General features: G+C 37.2%; 1 protein-coding gene across 3 annotated transcripts in view; it reads left to right on the top strand.

Annotated features, from left to right (window-relative positions):
• Nucleotides 1–1169: 1169 nt before the first annotated feature.
• The window catches only part of APOO (apolipoprotein O), a 29417-nt gene continuing 4377 nt past the window's right edge, over nucleotides 1170–26209 (top strand). Inside the window, exons 1-7 of one of the 3 annotated variants that reach the window (XM_062608041.1) lie at nucleotides 1170–1290; nucleotides 3857–3967; nucleotides 6589–6708; nucleotides 9290–9344; nucleotides 10372–10467; nucleotides 13860–13951; nucleotides 18114–18221. In XM_062608041.1, the coding sequence (XP_062464025.1) occupies nucleotides 1285–1290; nucleotides 3857–3967; nucleotides 6589–6708; nucleotides 9290–9344; nucleotides 10372–10467; nucleotides 13860–13951; nucleotides 18114–18221 (588 nt within the window). In that variant the 5' untranslated portion in view covers nucleotides 1170–1284. Of the gene's footprint in view, nucleotides 1291–1791; nucleotides 2042–2941; nucleotides 2975–3856; nucleotides 3968–6588; nucleotides 6709–9289; nucleotides 9345–10371; nucleotides 10468–13859; nucleotides 13952–18113; nucleotides 18222–26209 lie in introns of those variants that run through there. The other 2 variants (XM_062608042.1, XM_062608040.1) reach the window with 2 other exon arrangements.

Below are 26209 nucleotides of genomic sequence, written 5' to 3'. Positions count from 1 at the left end.
GCCTCAGCACGCTCACAATGAAGAATTTTTTCCTAACATCTAATCTAAATCTACCCTTACTCAGTTTAAAGCCGTTCTTCCTTGTTCTATCCCACTACGTGCCCTTGTCAAAAGTTCCTCCAGCTTGCTTGTAACCCCCTTTAGGTACTGGAAGCTGCTCTAAGGTCTCCCCAGAGCTTTCTCCAGGTTGAACAAGCCCAACTCTCTCAACCTGTCTCCATAGGAGAGGTCCTTTATTAAGGCCACCATTCCTCAGACCCGCGCCTACACTTTTATCCCCACTCTTTCCCCACCCGGCGCGCCTACACTTTTATCCCCAAGTGTCTGAGGGTTGTTAGCTACATCTGTGGAAAGGAGTAAGGTGGCCGCCCTGGATTTAAGTCAGGTAGTTGTCTCAAAAATCTTTGTCTCTGGTGAGAGCAGCCTGAGATGTCCCCTCAGGGTAAAAGCAAGGTGTATGTTTAAGTCATATTGAAACTGGTGATGCTTGATTCTTGGAATTAATTCCTTTTTTTTTTTTGGCGGATATTGATAATATGTCAATGTATTGATATGTTGAGCAGTCTTTTGCCACAACTTAATCTTTTTATATATATATATTAATGTTGAGACAATTGCTGAATGTACATAGGGATTTTATCTCAGAGTTGATAATTCCATAAGCAATACTGAATTGTCATTAAAGGCATTATGTGTGAACCTGTGGATTTAGGTACCGAGTATAATATTACTGCTTTTATGCAGCCATTGAGGTTAAGCAGATTTCAGTGTTTCAGGCCAACCTGTTTTTTTACCTCTAAAGCAAAAGGGGAAGGAGGTTTCTTGTCCTTGATAACTGTCCTTAAGGGAACAGGAGTGATCAAGAGTCTGAGTTCTGGGATTTTGTTATTTTAGTTGGGGTTGAGAGAAGGAAGAAAAGAAAAAGAGAAAAATGAAGCAGCTTCATACATTAGCACAAATATCAGCCTTCACAGAAGTGTGATTAGGGATTTGTTTTCCTTTTGTTCTTCCTTTCTCTGGTTTTGACAGGGTGACAGTAACAGTAACAAGTGAACTGAGAAGCCACAGGCAAGAGGGAAGAAGACAAGTTCTGGTTAATCTTTAGCTCTCCATTCCCATTTGTATTGACAATAAATATGGGATTTCTTCTTCCCAGAGGCATTTTTTAGTTAAGAATCAAGAACTTTGAGGAAGACAGTGAAGCAAAACAATAGAAGATGAAATACGATAGTCTTTTTCCCTCCAACTTTCAGATTTTGCTTACAGGTGATCTGATGTCTACAGATGAAGGTGAATTCTTCAACTAGAGAAAGGAACAAATTCCTTATCTTTATTAAAGTAAATGAAAAATATTGCCTAGAGAAAGTCAGCTCTTTTTTGGTACAGCTGCACAGCTGTAAGACGGGCAGACTCAGTCAAGGTTTTTTACTGAACCAGTGTGTTTAGTAATGCATGGTTAAGATGGAATTAAGAAATGAGATCCCAAAGTGAGTCTTGGAAATGAAAAGCAGAACAGTTAATCTTTACTACCAAATATTACCAATACTACCAAATAAATCTTTCAGTGTGTGCATTTATATAGTGCTTTTGTAGTGGTTATATCTGTCCTTAACTTAGCTGATGCAGCGGACCAGTGCAACATAGCTTAAACAGAACATTAAAGAGAGATTCATCTTGCACTTTTAGTGATTAATTTTCTTTTGTTTAAAATGTAAATACGGAACCTTGGGAAAATGTCTTTGCATCAGTATTTTGGTAGTATGAACAGTTGATGTGTTTGGTCCAAGTTGTTCTGTGATCACTGATTTGTTTGTGAAACCAAGGTGCTTCTGTTCTTCAGCTCTGCTGTTTGCATCTTTTATGTAAATATCTCAAATATTTAAAGCATTTGGATTTACTTTTTTCTGCTGGTGGCATGTAGCACTGTTTACACTGTTTGAAAATATTTTTCAGAATGAAAATGCATTTAGATTTCTGCGTTTTCAGTTTTGCACTGGAAAAAAAAGAAAGATTGAGGAAATAGATTCTACAGCTGTTAATGGTTAGTGGCGTTCATGTTTTTATCTTGGTAATAAAAGTATGTGAAAAGTCTTTGTTTAAGCAAACACTATTAAAGATCATTCATGTCTTTCTTGGCTGTGAAACAGCTGATCTTGTCATTGTGATGTTTCATTGTGGTGTTGTAATAATTAGTCCATAAATTCAAATAAGGAAAAACTTCAATTTTAAGCAAGTTTTTCTGTACCTTCTGATCCATCAGATTCCTTATGTCTTTCTGAAAAGCAACCCTATGACCTAGTTCTTGTGTGCTGTTTCACCACACATAAATGAAGATTTTCAGGAAGTTTGACAATTGTATAGTCTAATTTTGAGTTTGAGGAGTGTCTTGGTTGTGTTTAATATTCCATCTGCAAAGCAGTGGAAGAAATTAAAGCTACAAGTGCTGATCTGTACAGAATAAGCAGTCTGGATAACTTTAAAGCTATTTTGTAACAGTTCTGCAGTGGGCAGAAACAAAATTTATGAGTAATTGTCCTGTGGATAGGTCAGTAATCATCATAACAGCATGAAGGATGTATTGGTTTGACCAAGGGTTCAGTTTCACAAGCGGCTAGGTCAATGTAATGTACCCTTACTATTTCTGAAAAGGAAGAGGGCTTGCTGCCTTCTCCTTTTTCATCCCCTTTCCTGGCCACACAGTTCCTCTGGTGCTTGTCAGCCTCTTTCATGTGTGAGTTCAATTACTAAGCCCACAGAAAGCTCTCTGCTTCTCTTTCAGGATTAATCTTTTGCCAAATTGGTGAGGTGAATTGCCTCGTGGTGGAAGTGTCCAGCCACCAGAGCTAGGGCAGGATGAGCAGCAGGACTTCTGGGAAATGAGGCCACCAGCGCAGCCACACTGCTCCACTTTGGTGGCCGCAGGCTGTTAAAACTCATGCTGTATCCTGTAGACCTCATGTCGGATACTCATGCCGTAAGCTAACACAACAAAACACAGGCTGTTGTGACTCCACGCTTTGTCTGAGCGGTAACAGAAATGAGAGGTTTAAAGGTTACCCATTTGAATTGCTGTTTCTTGAGTTAAACACTGCTGTTAATAAGGATGTGTGTGTGTTGGAAGATGCTTACTGTACATTCTTGATTCACTACACAGCTAAGATTTTTATCTTTTGTTTTTTAAGTTAAAACAGTCTCTCTTGTTAAGAAATACAATTTAGCGTAAGCCCTGAATACTGGAAGAATGATATCCACCTTACTCATGCTGGCTGTGTTGTGTGACTGGATTGAATCTGTTGTGTTCAAAAGCAGTGAAGCATCTGTCACGATGAACTGTAGTTCATCTTTTTCACAGAAAAGTAGAAGACATTCCTAAAATTCCTAGAGAACAGTAATTATGTTCTGATAGTTTCAAGTGTAAGTCTCATTTATTTCCTAACTCTAGATGCTGCACTTCTGGGTTCCAACTATGGACATTCACAATGTTGCTTAAATTATGAATATAATGTTGTTAGTATCTATACAGAGAAAGCTGATGAAAATCATATTTCAAGTGAGACAAGACAGAAGATGTTTCTGTGAGATGAAAACTGATGAGATTAGCTTTCGTATCTGCTGTCTTCTTTAGCTTTAGGCTTTTACACGTACCATTCGAGCAATTTAGGTGTTATCACTTGGGTGCCCTGAAGGCATTAAGGTTGTGTACCGCAGACTCCCATTTCTCTGAACTCCTAAGCATCTTAATATATCACTTATTACCATATGTGGGAACATGAACGTTGTCTAAATTGATGTGTTCAAACATGTTGCCATTTTGTTTGAATTTAATTATTTTCATGCCTTCCTGTAATGTTTCCAGATAATTCGGCTGGGGGCTACCCCTGTTGGCCTGAGCTTGTTCTCTATCCAGGTTTATGCTGCTGCTTCAGAGAAAGAGACTTCCAAAAAGGAGTTGCTGAAAACTGAGGAGGTAAGAGCCAGGAGGTTAGAGCCCCAGTGCTCTCTTCTGTCTCTATGGAAATATCAGTGGAGTTCTGAAAGATGTTGTATTTTGATGTGTGAAAGCATTTGGGTGCAGCTCTTCACCTTTTGTACTCTTGCCTTTAAAACAGCTTCTCAGTTTTTGGTATTGGAGGTGTCTATAGAGTTTTGCTTCTTTTACCTGAGGGTTGCATTTCATGCCCTCTGTTTGATAGCATCAGGCTTGTTTGTGTGCAAGATATTTTTTCATATTTTTTTTTTTAGTGTAAAGATATTTACATTAAAGATTTCTGTTCTTCATGCCAAAATTGCCTTTTGATGTTTGTAGATTTACTTGTGGTCTTATTTCACATCCACAGGGTTTTTTTTGTTTGATTGGCTTTTTTATCCAGGTTAACACCATATATTTTTTTTTTTATTACAAGTACTGTTGGCACATTCTAATAAAACTTCATATATGTTCTCCTGTAAAACTGAAAATCACAAGGTTTTAGGTTTTATTTCTAAAAAATTTTTGTTTGGCTGTGCTTTGAATCAGATATAGTAGCCTAAGGTTTTCTTTCTTTACAGCATTCAAACCTAAGCAACAACAAATACAATAAGTAGTGATAATAAAACCCTGTTACTTTATTATTTCTCTAAGATGTTACAAATATCTTGGCTATATCGCAACTGGAACTTTATAACACCCTGTCAAACTAGAGACTCAGCATTGTTGCATAGGCTTTTAACAGTCTCCAACATTAAACAATACAATAAATATTGTAGTTCATAACTAAATACAGCTGTATATCTATGAGAGTCTGCAGTTTTTTAAAAACTTTAAGTACTTCAACCCAAGCTGAAGTGTTGTTACATGAGCAGTGAAACTGAATGTACACTCAGGTCTTTGGGATGTGTCTGAATGGTCAGTTCAGTGGCCTAATATGACAGGATCAGTAGTTGAAGCGGTCTCTTGGCTTCACCCCAGTGAAGTAAGCTTAGCTAGGGCTGTCGCGTGCCTATACCACCACTGGCATGAGTCAGTAGTGAGGCAACAGTTTCAAGTTACATATGTACTGAATAATTGGCTTGTCCATCAGCTTCAGCAAAGCAGAATGTGCAAGCCCTGGAGTTTTGGCTGCCTTTCTTACCATTCACAGACTATGTTAGTTTGGATCTCTGTCAGCGGTCTAGTTTCATAAATTATATGGGAATTTCCTTATCTCTGATGCTTCTGTCCTCATGCCAGACATGGCTATTATGTTGTGTAACAGGATCAAAGTTAAACTGATTGTGAATATAATTGCCAGGGATGACCGGATTTCCTAGGGAAGTGAGAATTAAAGTGCCTGTTGTTCAAAATAGCATGGGAAATCCAGCTGCACGAGCTATGAAATTATTTGACAGATTCTCTGTCATGTATTTTGTTATGATTAGCAGCTTTTTTAATTGTGACAGAGGTACAGATGTTTTCCAACTTACCCTGGAAAGAGGGCTAGCCACACTTTGATGCAACTATATGGGTAACCAATCAGTTTATAATAAACTACTAAATGTGGTATAAAATACAAGCTCTTTATGCTAAACATCAGTATAGCAGCCTTCAAGTACCTAAAGAGGGCCTGCAAAAACGCTGGAAAGGGCCTTTTAGTAAGGGCATGTAGGGACAGGAGAAGGGGGAATAGCTTTAAACTGACAGAGGAAATTTAGATTAGATATCAGGAAAAAATTCTTTACTATGAGGGTGGAACAAGCTGCCCAGAGAAGCTGTGGATGGGGCTTTGAGCAACCTGGTCTAGTGGAAGGTGTCCCCCTGCCCATGAGCTTTAAGGTCCCTTCCAACATAAACCATTCTGTGATAAACTGCTAGGAATTTTAACCGGTTTTGTTTTGATCCAAACTTTGCTGTTGATCTTCAACAGTATAGACTTTGGTCTATTTTTAAATGCAATACAATTTTAAATATATTTAGGTAACTGTAATAAATACGTTGTTATGCTAAACCCTAAATATGGTGGTTTAGTATTTATTATGTGAAGATGCCCATTGGTCTTCGGGTGGATGTCACAGTTCCTATTCGCTTAGCCCCGTGGAGCTATTAATGCTGTCAGTTGCTGATGTGGTTAATGACTGCAGCATTAGGATGTCCTACCATTTTCCTGCTCAGTAACAAACAGGCAGATTTATATCGGATGTTACCTTTGTTAGAAGCTACTTAGACTCCTTAATGATGGCTTGTGCAAATATAGAAAATGATCGATTGTGATTTCTAGTACATTTAGCATGTTAACTGAAAACCCAGAAGTGCTGATGAAGACCAGAAGCATTTTTCACAATTATGTTTTGTGTTCTTATTAAACTCGTTTAATATTAATTTATAACCTGTGACTTGGATCATACAGCAGCTGTGGATGAATTGCATAGCAGTTAGAAGTCATCTTCATCATAGTATATAATTAAACTTTGCTCATAATGGTTGTCTCACAGCTGTGCCCGAATTTTTATTGTGCATTGTTTATGTAGTAAGCGCTGTGTTAGGTGTTTTCTGGTTAGACTGTTTATGCCCTGAAGACCTACTTATACAATTACACCTTTGTTTTTTAACCTCTTGTTTGCTAATATTTACAGCTGTCACTCTACTCCTCTCCAGCTTGTGAGACTAAATATGTGGAGAATCCACAAACCCAATTGGAAGAGGGGGTTTCACATTTACGGCATGTTATGGAGCCATATACAGCCTGGTGTCAGGTATAATGGGTTTATATCACTTCTGGTAGTGGTTCAGTTCAGGGTAAGAGTTCAGATGGGATTTTTTTTTTTTTCTTAGCAACAGAATTAATTTTCTAAAATGCTGCATTACTTAAAAGTTTCCAGAGTTTGGGTCATAATATTTAGCCCCTCCTCACACAAACCCAGTTATCTCTTTCCACTAATTTGCTTAACTGAACCTGTGCTTTTTGTATCTTGTATCCAAAAGAATTAAAATTAACTAAAGGTTAGAACTGTTATCTGAAATAAACTTCAAGCTTAAAGATATCTAGGAATATCTGGAGTTAGGTACTGGCCTGCCACTCAGGAAGACAAGAGAGTGATTAAATTTGCATTTTCCATGGTCAAAGAGAAGGCCTTAAATTATCAGGCAGTGTGTTTTTAGCAGTAGTACTGAGTTGTCCTTGCTACAATTGTAACAAAACACAATTTTGCAGAAAATAAATCAATATTTGCTGAACTGGAATGTTGAGGGAAGGAATATGGCTCTCTGGAAGAGAGAAAATCCCAGGTCACTAGTAGTGGCAAACCTAGCTCCCAGACCTTACCCCAGAACTTTCTTACATATTTTATTAGGTACTGTGTTTATTCTCAGAAGTCACAAAATACTAAAATAATCTCTGGAGCAGAGAGGAAAATCAAGATCTTTGTAATCAGGGTCTAAATTACTGGTATTATATTGCAGACTCGTATGATGGCTTTCTTGTTTCTTTGCTGACCCAGCAGATATTGAGGCCTACTTTTGAAATAAGGGCATCCTTGCTGTTGTAAGTTGTTTTCTTCAGCTGCAAGCTGGTTTTCCAGTTCTCCGTAAAAAAACTAAGCTGTTCAGATCAGGGTGGTGTTCTGCCTAGAAAAGTAGAAAGGGTCTGTGTTGTAGTACTAACTTCTAACAGTACTGAAACATTTTATCAGAAAACCCAGGGTTACTCAGTGTAGCCATGTGTCTCTGAAGTGCCACCAGCAGGAGCAGTAACTTCAGTTTTGAAGCGGAAGGGGGATTTTTCCATAGAATAGTTAGAGCTCTCATTTCCTAAATGTGTGGGCTCTCCTTGGTCGCCTGCGGTAACCGTAACTGGGAATGAAATTTGAGTCAGTGTTAGTCGCCCAGTTGGACTGGCTGCAGGTAAGCTTTGAACAGTGCTTTGTCTCTCGCTGGCCTGTTGTCTTCTTATTTGCTTAATTTTTTGTCTGTGTGGTGATCATTTACATAAGATGTGCTCTTCTGCCTCACACACAACAAACCATTTCCTGGCAGTGGTTTACTGACTCATTTTATGAAGTGGGCATGTAAACTTTATGGGTTTGGGGTCATCTTTCTTGCTTAGCTCTAGTCAGAGGTAGTTTTGGCTTAACACCAGCCCTGCCCCCTGCTGTATTAAAGAAAATAATATTTTAGGTACATCTTGGTTATCTTTAAAATTAAAAACATAACCCAGGATAATGTGAATAAAATTGGTTATGTACGTCCATTTTATTTTTTCAAAATTGCTTTCTTAGCTGTAGTGGAAAGTCAGCTCAAAATGCAGGTGTAGAAATGAGCCAGTCATGTGTGAGCTGTGACAGATCATCAGACTCAGTCTCTGGGGTCTTTAGACCATGTTCCTTTTTTATTGCCCAGCATCCATTTAGAGTTATATTATGCCACATGCTAGCTTTTTTTTTTTTTTTTGACTCTGAGTCACTCTTGCCAGTGAAGAAATGAAAGTTCTACAGATGATATCCCCATGCAGTATTCTGAACAAATGCTTTCATTTCTCCACAGATACAGCTCAACTTGTGTAGTAAGATCATTCTCCACTTTAGCTTTGGGCATACAGCCTTATGAATTTGTTCCCTGACTGACACAGTCTTACAGTATCTTTTTGAAGGATTGTCAGCATAATGAGAATTGGCAGCATTGTTCTTGAGAACTCTTTTTTTCTACTTTTTAAAAAGGCAATGTGAATTCTGTCACCACTTCCTGCGTATTTTTAGTCTGAAATTAATCTAAAACTAGTTTGTGAGGTTGATGCAGTGCTCTTGATTTACTTTGTGCAGACATCTTGTTTACCAAGTCACTTCCAAAATGCTATTTTGTTGGCCTAAGGTCTTGATTTTAGATCTGAAATTTTGTTGGCCCAATCTCTTGCAAGTGGAATTTATCACCTTGCAGAATGAGTTGTGTACTCCTGTGAAGTGCTGTGAAGGAGTTGTACTTCCTTTCTTTGCATCAGCTGAAGTATTTTTGTGATATTTTTCTCTATACACGCTGAGAAACCTGAGATAATCCTCAGTTTTTGCTACGTGATCAGGAGCTTGATGAAATACTGAATTTGACTTCTGTGTTTTGAGGCATTGTATTTCACCTGTGTGCAAAGACTGCTTAGAGAAAAAGCTGTAAGTTATGCCAAACATAACATTGAGCAAGCATAGCGCTCTAAATGAAGGGTGGAAGTGGGAATAAAAAGAAGTTATTTTAGGGACCCAACGCTTTTTCTATTCATCAGGTCAGTTACAATCTTTAGTAAATATTTTACTCACTTGGTATCTATTTACTGTTGTTTTCTCTTTTTTTTAGGATCTTTATGCCCAAGCTATGCCCAAATTAGAAAAAGCTGTTGAGCATGGTAGAGGTAAATCAGTTTAGTTTTCTTAATTAGTAATTTAAAAATGCAGGACTGTACTGTATCTTCTGTTAAAAGGGAGTTCCAGTAAGCATCATTCTAGATATAATTTCTAATGCATTTAGGACTATTTGCACTGTATTATTGGTTTAAATTACCTTTGTAGGTCATAATAACACTATATTTCTAACAAATTAAAATCTGAGACATGCATCTCTGTTGATCAATATGCAGAAAAAGGAGGGAAAAAAACCCTCACCATTTATCCCCAGCCATTTGCTTGGCCCAGCCTAGGAACTGAAACTTCCTCAGTGTTTATTAGTTGTCAGAAGCATTAGGTCTTTCATTTGTAACGTTTAGCCCTTTTGTTTTGGTTTACTTCCTTGGATCTCTGAGGAATTTTGAATTAATCAAAAATAATTTGTATTTTTTTTTCTTGTTTTGGAAGCATATTGTCATCCTTAGGCTTGTCAGGACTAAGCCTGGATGCTATCTAGAGCTCATTCAGATACTGCACCTCTTTTCCTTAAACTTAAGAGTCTCAGTCTTTTGAACTCCTTTGTACGGAAGATTTTACCTACTGTTCCATTCACCCATCAGACTCCCATCTTGGAGTGAGCTTTGTTTATGCTGTGTCTTTTCTCTGTTCTGTGATTTGTGTTTTGTACAGTGTTTTATTGAAACTATTCTTGTTAACATGTAAATGTAAGAATCCATTTTGCAAAGCTTTTTTTTATCACTAATTTGAAAAAGACACAATTGAGATGCAAAAGAACAAAACAAAACAGATGGCCCAGGAGCAAAGGCTTCTATGAAAATTGGTAAATACAATATGATCTTCAGTTTCATTCATGTGTCACTGAGAAGATCCCAAAGGCTTTGAATTTTATGCCAGCAAATTTTAAATTTGCATAATAGTTAAAAGTGTTTTGATAACTCTTTTGTTTTGTAACAATTGCCAGCATGTATTGATGATTACTTATCAAAAACCCACTTTCACATTACATTAAAGCACTTCTTTCTGACTCCTTTTCAGAGGGCTATGAATTTCTCCAAAACCCCCCTGCTGGATTTTATCCAAGGCTTGGTGTGATAGGTTTCGCTGGAATTATTGGATTGTTTCTTGCTAGAGGTAAGTGGGAACCTTTTGAACTGCTTAGGTTTTGATTTTAGATAAGTAATTTACTTGTGGGGTTTGGGATACTAATTTTTAATTGTGAGATCTGACTTAGCTGTACAAGCATGTTTCTACAATGTTCTTCCAATTATAAAGAAACTTCAAGTAAAAGGTGTTTCATAACCATCAGACTACAAAGGAATAAATTATGGTAAAATACAGAGGTTTCTGAACTATGATACATTTACAATTAGTTGTATATTCAAGTTCCTTCAAAGTGTTGTTTATCCAGGCACAGAACTGCTGCGTGTGGTGATATTCAGCAAAAACACTTGTGAACTGATTACACTGTAAGTACATGCACATTTTGTGCTATAGAAAAGTGACACAGTTAACTTCATCACGCTACTTGAAGAAATTAATACATTCATGTTTTCATAGAAATGTTAATTGTGGAAAAGCGTTTTGTATTTGCGTTGAGATATTCTTAATACAGTGAAACAAAGTAACCCAAAAAGAAGACTTGTAGAGAATGGAACTATAAAATTCTATAATTTAAATACCAGTGGGACTTGCTTTGGGTAGAAATACACTTTTTTGGGGCCTGTACATGTTGAACAAACTTAAAAGTGTGTGCTTGGCTCTGTAGAAACAGAAAGCATTCTGTAAATACATGCCCATCTCAAAATACTCAGTTTTCCAGTGAGGATGATGAAAGCAGTATTTTTTTAAAAATTACAATCAAGGTCTCCAACTTCACACATTTGAACTTTTCAAATCTCTGCTATCTTGAGCAACGTGATCATGAACGAAAGCAACTTCCAGCCTTTACAATTGTAACAAAACAGGAGGGGGAGTGGAGTGCAGTCTTGAGTATGGATCTGAAAGATTGCAGGGTCCCAAGTTTAATAAAAATCCCTCATAATACTAATGTCTGATTTGTAAATCTTTTAGAATGAGAGCCATAATTTAAAACTTTTTGTCTGGTTATATATATATATATGTATAACAAATATAAAATATATATATTTTGTCTGGTTTCCACTACTGATATTTCCAGAGAGTATCCAAACAATAAAAGGAAGTGACCTTAAATTTTGATGCTACAGAAAACTAGAACCAAGTATCCTCTTCCCTCCTTGGTCTCACTTTAGAGAGTGTATAGATAAAATCTTCCAGGTCTGGCTATAACACTTGAAGATACAGCTGCCCACTAAGTAGAAAGTACGATAGTCAGAGTTTAATCACATTAATGTTATGTAGCCATACAGCTTGGTTTAAAGTAACATTGAAGATGGCTTGTTGTAGCCTTGTGATGCGCACTTGTAAGACAGAGGAAGCAATGTGTTTATTGGTGCCAAACGGCAATTTAACAAAGTTTGGTAGTAAATGCAACAGTGATTCAGTAAGGTTCAGTGGCAAGGTACACTTGATTACAATGTATACGGCATAGAGGACAGGGTAAATCAGATGTGTAAGGGAGACCTTGGAGTCACAAGGTTCAGAAAGGACCCTTTTGTTTTCTAAACTCCTACTCAGAGGAGTCTAGGTGCAGGTAGATCCAGTTCTAGTACCTGACTTGGTCAACAGTGTGTGCCTAAAGATTTATATGTGCAAAATCAGCCCAAAATGTAATCTTAGTGAAGCTTACAAACTTTAGCAAGCTATTAGTCACTTACCAGGGACCTGTTATGGTAAGGAATCTCTCAGTATTGAGGACTAAGGATCTCTACAGCAGGCATAACCTTGAGAAGTGTCCCTACTTGAAGGGAGATCTTGTCATGCAGCCTGCTGCTGCCCAGAACTCAGAGGGCTCTTGGACTGCTCTCTACTTGTGATTGACTTAGTCATATTTGCATACTGACTACAGAAGTTAGTTTATTCCAGATTTTTTGAGTCAGGTATTGACCAGCACTGCAGTTAAGTGAGTGCATTGCTTAAATTAGCCCTTGGCTGTTGTGTTGTTACGTCTCCCTTGATTCCACTTTGAGCGTCCATTAGAACCGCCAGTGGTTATCACTTGAGCAGGTTATGGGAAATAACAGGTCACATGGGGGGAGGAAGGAAGCACCTTGTTGAGTAGCACTGAAATAGATATGAGAGTATTCCTAAACTTCAAGTATTAAACATCCTCTAATGGGCATCTCTGGCAAGTAGCAGCCTGCTGGTAGGCATTAGTATCTCCAACTGTTACATTTACTCTGAAAGTGATACTATAGGCACACTGATAAGCTATCACTAAGGAAAATTTACTCATTCCCAGAAACTACAAAAAAATTGGAATTTTCCTGGTTGTAAAGATGCAATGAAGTTTACCTTTTCTGTGCTTTCTTATAGCTGATTGATACCAGATTCCTTCTTCACAAGACTAGCAACATCGTTTTATAGATGTCTCTTGTTTATTGTGAAATTTCTCATCTCATTATGAGCATATGTTAGTGGAAACATTTCTAATATGCATTTCCTCTTCAAAATTCTTTATTCCTTTATTAGATGTGCATATGGCTTCACATATAGAACAGGTTGTTCTGTGAGGAACAGAACCATTGCATCCTGACTCCTGATCTGTGACCTCTTTTCTCCTGTACTATTTGCTTTTCTCCTTCACCTGCTCCCTTACATGTTCCTTTCTGACTGGATAAACTGCAGCATGCCCTGTGACTGATACAGTGATGCTTGTTGTTAGTGGCCAGCCAGGATACGCAACCTGTGCCCAGCTGTAATAAGAGGATGAACTTTCCAGACAGTTAAATTATTTTAGACTTGTATGATTGAATAGAAATTCAAATTGATTAAAATGTTCAAAATTTAGTTGGGGACTGAGCAATAAGCATGCACATAATTGGAAGTACTTTAAAAGTACTTTCAAGTGCTTTGCAAATTGCCATAGTGAATCAAGACAAATTACTTATAAGAGCAGTTGTGGGAAAATCAGTATTTGTGAGTCAAGGTAACTTATAAAGTTTGTATTGGAATGTCTCTTGTTCTGCTTGATGTATCAAAAGAATGGTATCCTAACCTTTTTTTTGCCTGAGTTTTTCCTTTTAGTTTAGAAAGGAGTATCAGTATAATTCTCTTAAATATCTCTTTAAGTGTGGCTTTTATTTCATTATTCAATGTTCTACTTCAGTATGAAATAAATTATGTATTCCTACAGTAAATAGAGTTGTAAGGTACTTTTCACTATGGAAATATGTTAATAAAATTATTCTCTTATGAAGGGTAAAAGAATAATAACTCATCAGAGTAATCATGTTTCTTAAGAAACCAGTTATCACTGAGCAGAAAATATGATAAACTGTATTTAATAAAATTGTTTTGATTATAAATAAAAGGTTAGGACCATTTGGCTGTCATAGTTAACATATACTCTAACAAAGTTTTTGTTTTTTTTTTTCATGAAACAGGCTCAAAAGTAAAGAAGCTAGTGTATCCTGCGGGTCTCATGGGTATTGGTACCTCCATATATTACCCTCAGCAAGCGGTTGCTATTGCAAAGGTCAGTGATGATACCTTTTTTTGGAGAAGTGTTTTTTGCCTCCTAGCTTCAGATTAACTGGTAATCCATTTTTGAAAGCCACATCAGTGTGCTTGGCACTTTAGACAGTGGTTACTTCGTCAAAGAACACGCAGTCTAGACTGGAAAGACGGTCAGATGTTCTGTTTCTTTCAGTGACTTTTCTAACGTCTGTAGTAGTTTCTTCTTTTTGAGGAACATGATTTTCTTTCTGAATCTATAATGTCAAGTAATTATAAATTAACATAAATATACTTAGTAAGTACAGTTTGCATGTTTACTTATAGTATTAAGGCAGCTTGAAATATCTTGAAAGCAAATGACAGCAGGGTGTGAAAGAAAGGAAGAAATAAAAAAAAGGGGAGGGACACTCCAGCAAAATCATAGGAACAACTTTTTGAGATAAACGTTGATGTTTTCTGCTTTTTGTTGGGTAGAGTTTTAAGATAGCATGCACATTCTGGAATGAGATAAGGATTCTGCTGCTCATTTGATGCCTTTCCTGTTTATGCATTGTTTCAGGCACATAAGAAACAAAGTTTCTGAAGTGGATTTCCTGTGACAGAACCAAAAAGACCAGGCAATTTGCTTACAGCCCCCTCTGATCTCAGTTCATGTGCCTTGCTGTCCACACTGAGTTGTACTAGCAGTTCCTCAGTTCTCCACCGCATTCGTTTTCAAATACAACTTTTAACCACTCACAGTGCATGTAATTTGGTGTGTCAGAAATATTTTATATTTCAGGCTTTGGTAAATTGCCTATCTGGTTGTTGATGACTTGTGAATGACACAGATGTCAGGGTGTAAATACGACATTCTCAAGAACATATGATGTTCTTTGAAAACTGAAAGGTTACTGATGTAGGAAGGAGTCAAAAGCACTGTTTTTGAACTCTGCCAGCACTGAGATACCCTTGTCTTTGATGGAATGTTTTTTTAGTGCTTCCAGGATTCGGATGCTCTAAATACAGACAGTTCTGCTGACTTGTTCTCAGGGAATGAAAATTATGCAAGTAGCAGAGGAAAAAAAAACCAAAACTGAACCATCAAAAATGAAGAAGCTGAGACATTTCTCATGGAAACTGTGTATTAAAATTCTAGCTGCCTTCTAAACAATGAAGTGGAAAGTGATTGAAGGTTGTTCAAACTGATGTTATCGTTTTTATAGAAGCTTAGTTCAGTCTTAACTGTGGATTTGCTACAAACAGCTTCACAATTCTTTGTTTATTTTATGAAAACTTTGAAGTGCGTGATTGCCCTTTGATTAATTCACAGTTCTTAGTCTGACTGTAACAAAACATCTGATATGAGACCATGAGCCTGAAACTTGATTCCAATAGGTTTAGCTTTGTTGACTTGGTTAGGACACTGGATGTAAGAGTTTGGAAATTTCTGTGGAGAGAGTGATATCTTAGATACTGTTTTGGTTCCTCTAATTGCTCTCACACTTTTCTTTGAAGAAGCAAAATTTTAAGCATGTCAGGTCTTACTATTCATGATTTTTATGCTTTAATCTCAAATCGGAAGCACTTTCCTCTCTAGTAATTATTGTGTAATGTTTCATAGGCCTTTCATAAAATGAAAGCTTAGAAAGGGATGCCTACATTGCAAAGCTCACTTGCCAAATTAATAGAACCGTATAGAAAATATTCTGGAACTAAACTTGTATTATTTTTTTTTTAATTTATTCTCTGTATTATGTACTTTTTTTTCCCCACACTTGAGTATTTCATCACTGCTTCATTTTGTAATCTTTCAATTTTGAACATACTTTAGAAGACAAAGTTTTCCTGTGTTTTGGTTTTGTTTTTTGTGTGTGGTTTTTGTTTTTTACTTCTGACCTTTATTAAAGACTGTCCATTGGAGAGCTGGAAATAAACACAGTAAAATATATTTGCAGTTAAGGTACAGCACTTGATGAGTCTCTCTGGAAGAAAACCTTTTTCTTTCAATTAAAATGTATGAGTTGCTAAGTGAAGTCGCAGTAACAGAGATCATAATTGGTAATGGTTTTCAGACACTGCTCCTCTAACTAGAGATAGAAGAAATGTACAGACTATTTTTTTCTTCTTTAGTAATCATTCTTATAAATCACAAATTTGTAAGGGATTTATTTCCTTACTGCTAGTATTACTTCAATTTGTTTAACTTTGAACAAGTGGTCAGATGTTATATGTGGTAAGGGAACTGAATTTAATACTGAAATGTATTTTCTAGTGGAACTTTAAATAGTGTTCTGGAGCTGTATTGCTTTCCAGCTAATCATAATATATTTAAATATTTTTCTATCAACTGTGGCTTATCTCCCATCTGGAAAAAAACTTCATTATGAAATTACTTACATCAGTGTCTTAACTGTTAGAATTAGTTTTTGTTCTTTGTTATTAGAAATTCTGAAATTTCCTAAAGTAATGTGTGTTATGCTTACCCTTTTCTTGAAAGAAAGAAAAGCTCCCTAATACATAAGTTTATTTCTTTGTTAACAAACTAAATTACTTCTATGTCTCTGGAACCTACATCTCATCCCTTGCCCAGTTCAGTCCATGCGGCATACGTTGGTTGTACTTGCACAACTGACAGCATGATATAATTACAGGAACTGAGAGTGGGACAGAAGGAGTTGGGCTCACTTGATCCATGTTTACTGCAGAATGAAATGCTTGTTAACAGAGTAGTCATAATGCAATTTCACAATAGAAATGTAGAAAAGCCAGCAGATTCTTGGTTTCCCAGTATGCAATGTAGATAAAGAATTGCTAACTGTAGTTCGGATCCATAGGGAGCATTGAGTAGTTATAAAAATTGCCTGGCTCCGTTCCTGTTGACTTGAATTTGCAGCTTACAGTCTATCTTGAGCTGTGTTTTTCAGTACTTCAACAGACTAGTTCTCAAAGTCAGATGAGCCTATGACTCATCTGAGGAGATAGTGTGACCAGTGGTTTAAGCAGTACAAACCTACCAGGACTGAAAAATGTTTCTCATTTTATGTTGCTAGCTGTGTCCTCAGCCATATTACAGACAACCCCCCCACCCCCCTTTATTGTGGTTATTTTTCAGTCCATGTGTGCCCAGCAGTGAACTACTTGGCACAGGATGTTGTGGATCTAAAACTTTGCATGGAGTTCAAGAGGAAGTGCAGCAAGTTCTTAGGAGGGAGATTCTTCAGCATTGCTATACACATAGAAATCACCTCTGTCTCAGGAAATCTCTGAGCAGCAAATTGTTGGAGACTGAAAGAAATTGAAAAACCTCATTCAGGAGCTGTTTCAGAAACACCATTTATGCATGCTCTTTTCTCGTAGTCCTGGTTTTCCAGCTTTGCCTGCTGTGGAAAATCGGGTGATATTCTTATTTCTTGATTTTATAAGTTTTTAATTTAATAGCTCTCCAGTTGGGCACAATCTCCATTTTTGCTGTTCTTATAAATAAAGAAAACTAACAGTGATATGAAAGTGAGTACTGACCTGAGTCTGAAGTTGTAAGAGTCTAACATCTTGAGTTTTAAAGGATGCTGTGACTATTACAGTCTCGTATCATATAAGAGGTAGGAGGTACTCTTTTATTAGACTTTGGGATTCTTCTAGTCATAAAATTTCTTGTTGGTGTAATACAGCAAACACCATTTTTTCTAGCTGTCTTCTGATTTGTGAGGTGATAGCTGGTTATTTGTTACAGCCATCTATCAGCAAATTTATTCTAAATAGTAAATGAAAAGAAACAAAGGAGTACTGTCACTGTTCTCCCAAAACAGGGAAAATGTGAAGCTGCAATCTAGTGACAAAATAAGCAGGTTTGGCATTGTCTTTAAAATTAGTATGGTCAAATTAAGAAATAATTTGTGTATGTTAAGTCTGTAGAACGTTGACTGCTAAGAAAAACAGAATTGTTTCTGTGTACCATCATTCCACCCCTTTTTTATACAGCTGTATTTTCAGTTAGTCTTCAAACAGGTTTTTTAGCAAATTGGGTCATCTTATTCCTCATGTGTCATTTGTTTTCAAGATATTTATTAATGCTGTACGCCTTGAGCCTTAACAGGAGGATGTTAAAGATCTTGTATTTTGAGACTTCTACTTAAATAAGAAGCAAGATAGTATTTACCAGATTATTAAGTTTGTGCTGTCTGATACCTTTTGTTTCAAAGGTTGCTGGTACGCAGCTGTATGACTGGAGTCTTCAGGGATATATTGCTGTAGAATCTCTTTGGAAGGATAATCCTAAGAAGAAGAAATCTGTGGAAAAAAGTGGTAAGGTAAGAAGTCTCAGAAGACTGAGAAGTCTGAATTTTGTTGCATTTTCAGAAAAATAATATTGAGCAATAGTAGGGGTTTTTCCACTCTGATTCAGCCTTTATTTCAGACAGAGATTTCATTCTCTCTCTCTAAGATGTGGAAAATTATTAAGCTTATTTCAAGTTAAACATTCAGATACACTATTTGGAAGTTTTCTTTAGTATGATCTACTAAGTGTTTAATAAGAAAGTTGGGATTATTGCAGTTGTAGTGTGAAGGATCAGGCACTGAGGGTCTTGATGAATTTAAAAACCCCAAACTTTTCTTTAAAAAGTAATTTGATAACAAGATCCATAAAATCTGAAATAAATTTTTCTTTTTTCATTGCATATCTCCTATTTGAAAAAGAGAAAATAAGACTCTTGTTTGCAATTTACTCCCTTTTTGTTTTTTTTCTCTGAATATTTATGAATATTTGCTCTGGCATGATGATGCCATTGTGTGCTGCTCTGTTAAACGTTACTATCTAGTCATAAACCCAGCAGTTTATAGGGATATGCAGTTCTTGGGGATTTAGTCATAGATAACTAGCTGTGTGGTCTAATACTTACAGCTGTATTTTAGGAATCTTTGGTTTAATTGGTTCTTATCCAGAAGACTGCCAATAAAATATCGGGTTTCTTTTGAATCTGCCTTGAACCGGTCATCCTGGTGATATGCCAGGCACAGTTGCTGCTGAAAGTTTCTGCTTTCTATATTTCCAGTTGTTAAACATTATATGAGGAGTAGGGCTAACATTCACATACATGATTTTTTTGTTTGTTTTATTTTGGTCTGGCATTTCTGTTCTTTGTTACACAAAGCAGACTGATGTCTTGCCTTAGAAATGCCTGCATCTGATGACAGAACAAATGCTAACATAGTGACTTTGTTTTCCAGAGTTTGGCAAGCACTGAGGTTTCTTTAAACAGCATTTTTGAATTAACGTTGTTAACACAACTAAGTGAATGTCTGCATGCTTATTTTCAGTTTTAGAACAGGGCAGCTTTCCTTATTCCCTCTACAAAGCATCAATGATACAGCAGGATTTCCCTGCCTACTTCACTAGAGAAGGGAAGACTTTTGTTTTTTTCTGGCAGCACTCCTGTGGCCCATGCTTATACTATACCACTGTTTTAAGGCATCTGTGCCTTTAGTTACTTTAAATCTCAGTATCTCGACAGCCATGCTCTTCCATAGTTGATTTATAGTCAACAGAGTAGTTGCACTACATTTAAGTAATATTATTCAGTGTACGTTACTTGGTTTTGAGTTAGTGTCTGTATTGGTATCTAACTATTTGCTTATGTTTGTGTGTTAAAGTAGTGTATATTAAGAATTTATATTAGATTTTTAAAATATAATATACATATTCCTACATAAAACCACCGAATGGTTGAGGTTAAAAGTCTTAGTCTTTTGCTGTGGATGTCCTGATTGAGCCATAACTCACAACTGGTAATAGTTCACACTTTATTGTAATCCAGAAGTCATATCTGAGCAGAACATGGCATATTCAACCCACAGGCCTAAGATGTGAAGGGAACAGCCACTGAGATGTTTTGGGGAGGCAGTTGTGCTTGAACAGACTGAAGGTATGAGACCAAGTTCCCTAGGTAGGTCTAGGTGTGGGACTAGTTCCAAACAAACTGGGTTGGAGAAATGCTTAATTCAGTTGCCGAGTTTTATGAGAGTGGAGACTTTCATCAGTGAATGCTCATCCTGTATTGGCCCTGAGTGCTTCAGTAACTGCACTTGTATAGCTCTTTGAATAAACAAAGGCTAGTTAATTGTACTGTACTTTTCCTAAAACCTAGGCTGCCAAGAAGTATCACAAAAAATAGGCAACATTAAAATATTTCGGAAAGACAAACTGACAGCATCAGTAAAAATTAGCTGAGCTTTTTATGTTTTTGTGTCCCAGGCTTTCAAAGGGAAACACATGGTTGTTATTGGAAGGCAAAAACTTTTGAAGCTTTCATCTTATTGTAAGGCTTATGCAAGCACTTGCTACCTCAGCAAAAAAACAAACGACAGGCAAAATTGCAGAGACCACTAAGTAAACAGACTTCTTTCTCTTCCTCCTTCCAGAATCTTTAAATCACACCCCTTACTTGCCAAAATATGATACTTGTACAAAGGAGCAAAATGCCATTGAATGGTTTTCTCCTGAAGTTCAGGTATCGTTAGTGTTAACTTGCCATTTAACTTGATGGATTAGGTAAAATACAGAAATCCTGTGACTCAGATGAAGAAGCACTATGCACTTGATTAAATTGCCTGTGTTTCAGATGTTCAATGATCCTTTACAACTGGAGCATACAACCTACAGCCTCATTGGTTTTGTCCTCTGAAGCTATTAAAGAGAGGGTTTTTGTCTCCCCGGTGTCTGGAGAGGCTGAACAGCAGTTGTCAAAAGTCTCATGCTTTAGAAATCACTAGAACATGCACTGACAAATATCTCTAATAGAAAAAGTCTGCTCTGAAACTTCCTTCAATCTGCAGCAGTGAAGCAATATAAATATGTATTTGAGAATTTTTGGTAGCCTTGTGGAAGAATTGAGTTGGTTTTGTATGTATATTTCTTATTGTAGTACTAGGCAGCTAGATTCCTTAACTAGTGAAGGCAAATATAAATGTTATTCTTGACTTGTTGTTACAGCATATGTAAACCCTTCGGTGAAGCTGTGCCAGAGCAACTGTTCTTTTTTTTGTTTTGTGACATTCATATTATCATTTTCCTGTTGCTACACAAAGGATTCTTGCAAATAGTCAAGCAAGATATGGGTGGCTCTTCTTGGCTTTTGTTAATTTGTTACATTGCTCATAATTTGATAGTCATAGGTACCACAGCTGTGCATAATTTCATGTTTGTGCAGCAATATGTCATTGAAATAGATGTGGTATGTTAATTTTCTGAAGGTTTTATGAAACAAAAACCTGTGCCAAATTGAGGTCACGTCAACTGACATAGAAGTTCTGCCAAGAAAGACGAATTCCAGGACCTACATTTCAAAACACTGTGGCTGGAGCTCCTCCATGCAGCAAGTCAGTCTGATAAGGTTTTGAATATGCTGTTCACAGTATATAGCATTCTGGTATCCTGCAGCTGGCTTGTTGAAGGAGCCAGCTCTTCAGGATGTCACGATGAAAGCCCTCTGCTAAAACTACACAAGTACCATTAATAAAAATCAGTGTTCACATCTCTCATTTCCAGAAGGATGAAACATTTTCCTAATAAGGGACAACAGGAGTAGTTACTCAGCTTCTTTATACTTTATCTCAATATAAAGGACAACTTTTTCCTACCTTCTCCTCTACCTGGGGGAAGAAGTAGAAATGTAACCATCTTTTTGGGAGGCCAGGTATATTTGAAGGGTTTTATGTTCTGAAAATCTTTTGTTTGCTTGAGTGATCTTTACTCACAAGAATTAATTTCACAAAAATCAGTGGAATTAGTGTTAATGTTTCTATTATCAAGTTGTAAATCTCAGGGGAAGTGACAGTGAAATGGAAGATGTGTCCCTCAAACCTTGTTGATCTTAAACTTAGTGTGCAGAATTTTTAGAGAATCATACCAACCAGTGATTTTATGCAGTTTTTTAGAATGATGTGTTTGAAATCCTTTTGAGGAGTGTTATGTGACATCAAACTTTCATTAATGGGGTTTTGCAGTTAAGTAGGCTAATGCTCTGCACTACCTTCAAGGTAGTCTATGTGAATAACTGGTCCCTTTGCCCAATATCATCATTCATTCAAGATCTTTTTCTACGTTTCTTTTCTTCTGCGCTTGCCTCCTACTGCCTACAAAAGTGTTGAATTAGCTGAAATGTTAGGCCAGTAAATTGCAGTTTCTCCTCTTCCCCCCCCACCCCTCAGTCTGTCTTTAATACTGTCTGGGTTTGTCAGCTTTAATACCTGTCCTTAGGTCAGAGGGATGGACAAACCAAAGCAGCTTGAGGATTTTGTGCAGCAGCATAAACAGAAGGACTGTAGTTTTCTGTACAAAGGATAATAACTTATTTACAGAGAACTGCTTAAAAATAAGTATTTCAGAGCCAGTATTTCAGTGCAATACATACCACATATAAATATCTAACAAATCTGGTCCTGTTCATCAGTCAGCTCATTTGATATTTTTGCAGATTTTTTGCCCTTCCTCTTCTGATTCTGTAATTTGTGCTGTTGCATTGTTCTGTAGGGTTGTGAGCTCTTGTTATAATATGACTTTGTCTTCAAGTGGTAAGACCATGTGTTACATCACCAAATCATATAAACCCAGTTTTTGTTCCAGACAGTGAGCTAATAATGTACAGAAGCACATAGAAAAACAATTTTCTTCAGTTAGTTCTCACTTTGTCTTGTCTTTATACCACTCAAGGACTTCTGCTGTCCTTTCAGCTCTGCTGGATTCTCTCAATTCCCCTGACACTGAACTGGGTACCTGTTGTTTTTACTCAAGTGGCCAAAATGTGGAAAAGCAGAACAGCACTAGAGCTCTAAAATCGCCCTCCTTTTCAGGTCCTGTTCTTTTCTTCATGTGTGTGCTCTTTCCCACTTCAGTCCACCAATAATAATATCTTACAGAAACTGTTGGGTTTGTGTTTTGGTTTGGTTCCCCCCACCGCTGTCTGTCATTTGATTGTTTAAACAGCTCCAGAGATTGAGAGAAACTCTTGTGGCTTACTGCTTGGTTTTCATTCCTGCCTGGTCTGTTGATAGAAACCATCTGTGACTTACCAATAATAATATATTTTTATATATGTATAACCTATATATGTGCTTATCATACCCATAAGATATAAATATTAAAAATCTATGTGGCTACATCTGGGTATTTTCTTAAGTGCCAGCTGGTGGCAGAGTGCTTCCAGGCACAAAGACTGCTCAGTTTTGCGTGCTGGTTTTCTGCACTTTCTCCAAACAAGCATCAGGGGAATTGTGGACCTGAACTTTCCCACTGAAAGCTCTAGTGGAAGCTGTGGTGTCAGTGGAGCTTTACTGTCAGCATCATAGACTGTGACTGTAGCAAACTTAGATTGTGCTTCAGAGGAATATTTTTAAGTCACTTGTGTTTTGAGCGTCCTTTAAAAAAACAACATAAGCAGCTGAGAAAGCTTCTTTCCACAGCAAGTGCTTGTGGGACTTGTCTTTGGTAGCTTCTGAACAAACAAGCAAAACTTTGGTCATCATAGAATGATAGAATCAACTAGGTTGGGAGAAGGCACTTTAAGACCATCAAGTCCAATCGTTATCCCAGGACTGCCAAGATCACCACTTAATCATGTTGCTGAGGGCCTCATCTACATAGTTTTTGGATGCTTCCAGGAATAGCAATTCCACCACTTTGCTGGGCAGCCTGTTCCAGTGCCTGGTCACCCTTTCCGTGAAGAAATTTGCCCTAATATCTAGTCTAAACTTCCTCTGGCACACTGTTCCCTGTCATATGCTCTCCTTTTATTGTTTGGTAGTAAGATCAACAACAGCGTAAACCTCTTAAAAATTATTGCGCCTCTTGGATTGGATCCTTGGTCTGGGCAGTGGTGAATTGAAATGTTAGAGGTGGGAAAGACAAGTTGGACTTTTTAAGGGCAACTCTGAGTAATGTTTTTGAAAGTGCTTCGTATTTCTGAGAGAGTCAGGTTAAAGCTCAACTAAAATAAAAGGAGAATAAGTTACTGATTCACTGGGGGAGGATGAATAAGATAAACCAATGATGTTCACTTTATTCAAAGCACATATTACAAACAAAAGAGGACAGAAGAAAAAGTAAACTATTAATCTGTGAGTCTAGGCAAGCCTTTGTTTTTCTTTTGCAACTGCTGTTGTTTTCTGGTGGCCACTCTACCTTGCAAGAGTTTTCCATAAGCATGCGAGTGATGTATACCTGCCTTTGGAGTTATAATTTTTAAGGTTAGGTGCTAGTGTAAAGGGACCTGACCATCTACGAGACATTTTCAAAGGCAGCATCAGAAGCTAATTTCTGTACTTGGCTATTATGTAATGTGAGAAAAGCCACCACACATTCAGGGTTTTTGACATTAGGCTGGCTTGCTTTTAGTCATTTTTCTCTGTATGGAAGGAAAATTTTCAGAGAAATAACTGCAATATTTTTAAGTTTGTTGTTTAAAGTTTAGGTCTTTAATGTATCTGTTAGATACTGTATCTAAGTTGGGGTGTACTGAAACCTTACAGAGCAGTGTGTAGGGTCACCTTAGTTGAAATATTGTATGAAGTTTCAATTAATGATTTGATTTTGATAATTTTTAATCCTATGGAATCCCAGTGTATTGAACACTATACTAATGAATGCATTAGGGGGATTTTTTGTCAGTGACACCTGTCAGAAGCATAAGGATGCAAAATGTTTCCCCTTCTGTTATGGAGTGGAGCTTTGATGTGTGAACTGTTCTGGGCACCCAGACATGTTATGGAGCAGTTGTGTGGAGCCAGGACATAGAAAGACTGTCTTGAATATGTGCCTACTTCTAATTATGAGAGGGCATCATGGCACAGAGTAGGTCTGTTTTCTGGGTCATTGATCTAAACACATTTTTTGCTTCTGGTTCTGAGTGTGGCTAGAGGACTTTGACACTTTGTTGTAAAATTAGGTGTGTTTATTTCCTATGCTAGCTCAAAAGACATCCTTTTCTGGCTACCCATATTGCTGCTTCATCGATCTCACTGGGCTCACTCTTTACATTGTGGGCACATACAGTGGATGGCATCAAAAGAACATCTTAATTGCTTATTCAGTAAATGAGTTTGTATGAGGAATGGCAGTTTAGCAGTGGCTTCAGTTAAATGACTTGGGTTTAATACATGTAGTGAGACAAGCCCTGGATGAGATCTACTGAGCTCACAGAAACAAAGGAACTGAGCATGACCACTATTTTCCTGTAGGTTTTGTATGTGTTGTTTAGGTGTTCTTTTTCCGCTTTCCAGTCAAAAAGGCAGAGGGGAGGAGGAAGCTCACCCAGATCGTGTTTACTTTTTACAAGACAAGCAAGTGGAGAAACGGAACTCTCTGTGACCAACTTATTTTTAGCTCATTTGTTCAGGATTGAGTAATCCTTAAAATGGGGCATCATGACTCAGATTATTCACTATAAATTGTAGTAAAACGTCATAACTTACATATTCCTGTACAGGAAAATTATGGAGTGGATCATTATTGTGCAGTGGGTGTAGTTTGTGGGTGTGATTTCCTATACTATGAAATATCCAGGGTAGTGATCAGAACAAAATGGGGTTTGAAAAGAATTATCTTCTGAAGATCTTGCCAGGCATGTATTAAAATAGAAATCTAAGAATCATCTTCATAATTAAATCTTGATGTATTGAGTCTATATCCCCAGCACAGCATATGTAAGATCTCACAGACTCGGTGCTTTATTCATAGTGTTTACTTTATGCTGGGACATAAATCTCACCCATCCTGTAAAATATTTGTTTTCCATTCTCTTCTGGCTTCTTTTGTTACGTTTTCCATCACATTTAAGTCATATTGGTAAAATTATATTTTTGGATAAAAAGAAAATGCTATTTAATTTTCATGTGTAAAATTTAAGAATAATTGGAGCTGGGTGCAACCTCTGATCACTTCCTCCAACCCCCCTGTTCAAAGCAGAGACAGCTTTGAAGCTAGATCTGATGTCTTGGGCCTTGTGCAGTCAAGGGTTGAATATTTCCAAGGATGGAGGCTCAGAAAGTTCTCTGCAAAATCTCCAGTGCTCCTGCTGCAGTGTGAGACATTTACATTTTTTTGCTCCTTAGATCTCATAGAACTTTGCCATGCTCCTGTGTCCTTTGCTCCTTGTCCTTTTGGTGTGAGACCCTGGGAAGAGCCTAGCTCTTCTGAATATGTAAATGGCCATTAAGGAACTGTGGATAGCAATTAGGTTCCCCCTTTGTCTGGTCTTCACCAGGCTAAACAGACCCACATCTCTCAGCCTGTCCTTGTACATCA

This window comes from Pezoporus occidentalis, unplaced genomic scaffold (genome assembly GCF_034315485.1).
Source record: "Pezoporus occidentalis ecotype Australia unplaced genomic scaffold, CSIRO_AGI_Poc_V1 ctg129, whole genome shotgun sequence".
In the NCBI taxonomy this organism is placed as follows: Eukaryota; Metazoa; Chordata; class Aves; order Psittaciformes; family Psittacidae; genus Pezoporus; species Pezoporus occidentalis.
The sequence above is the reverse complement of the archived record's forward strand: the minus strand, read 5'-3'. Positions and strand labels throughout refer to the sequence as shown.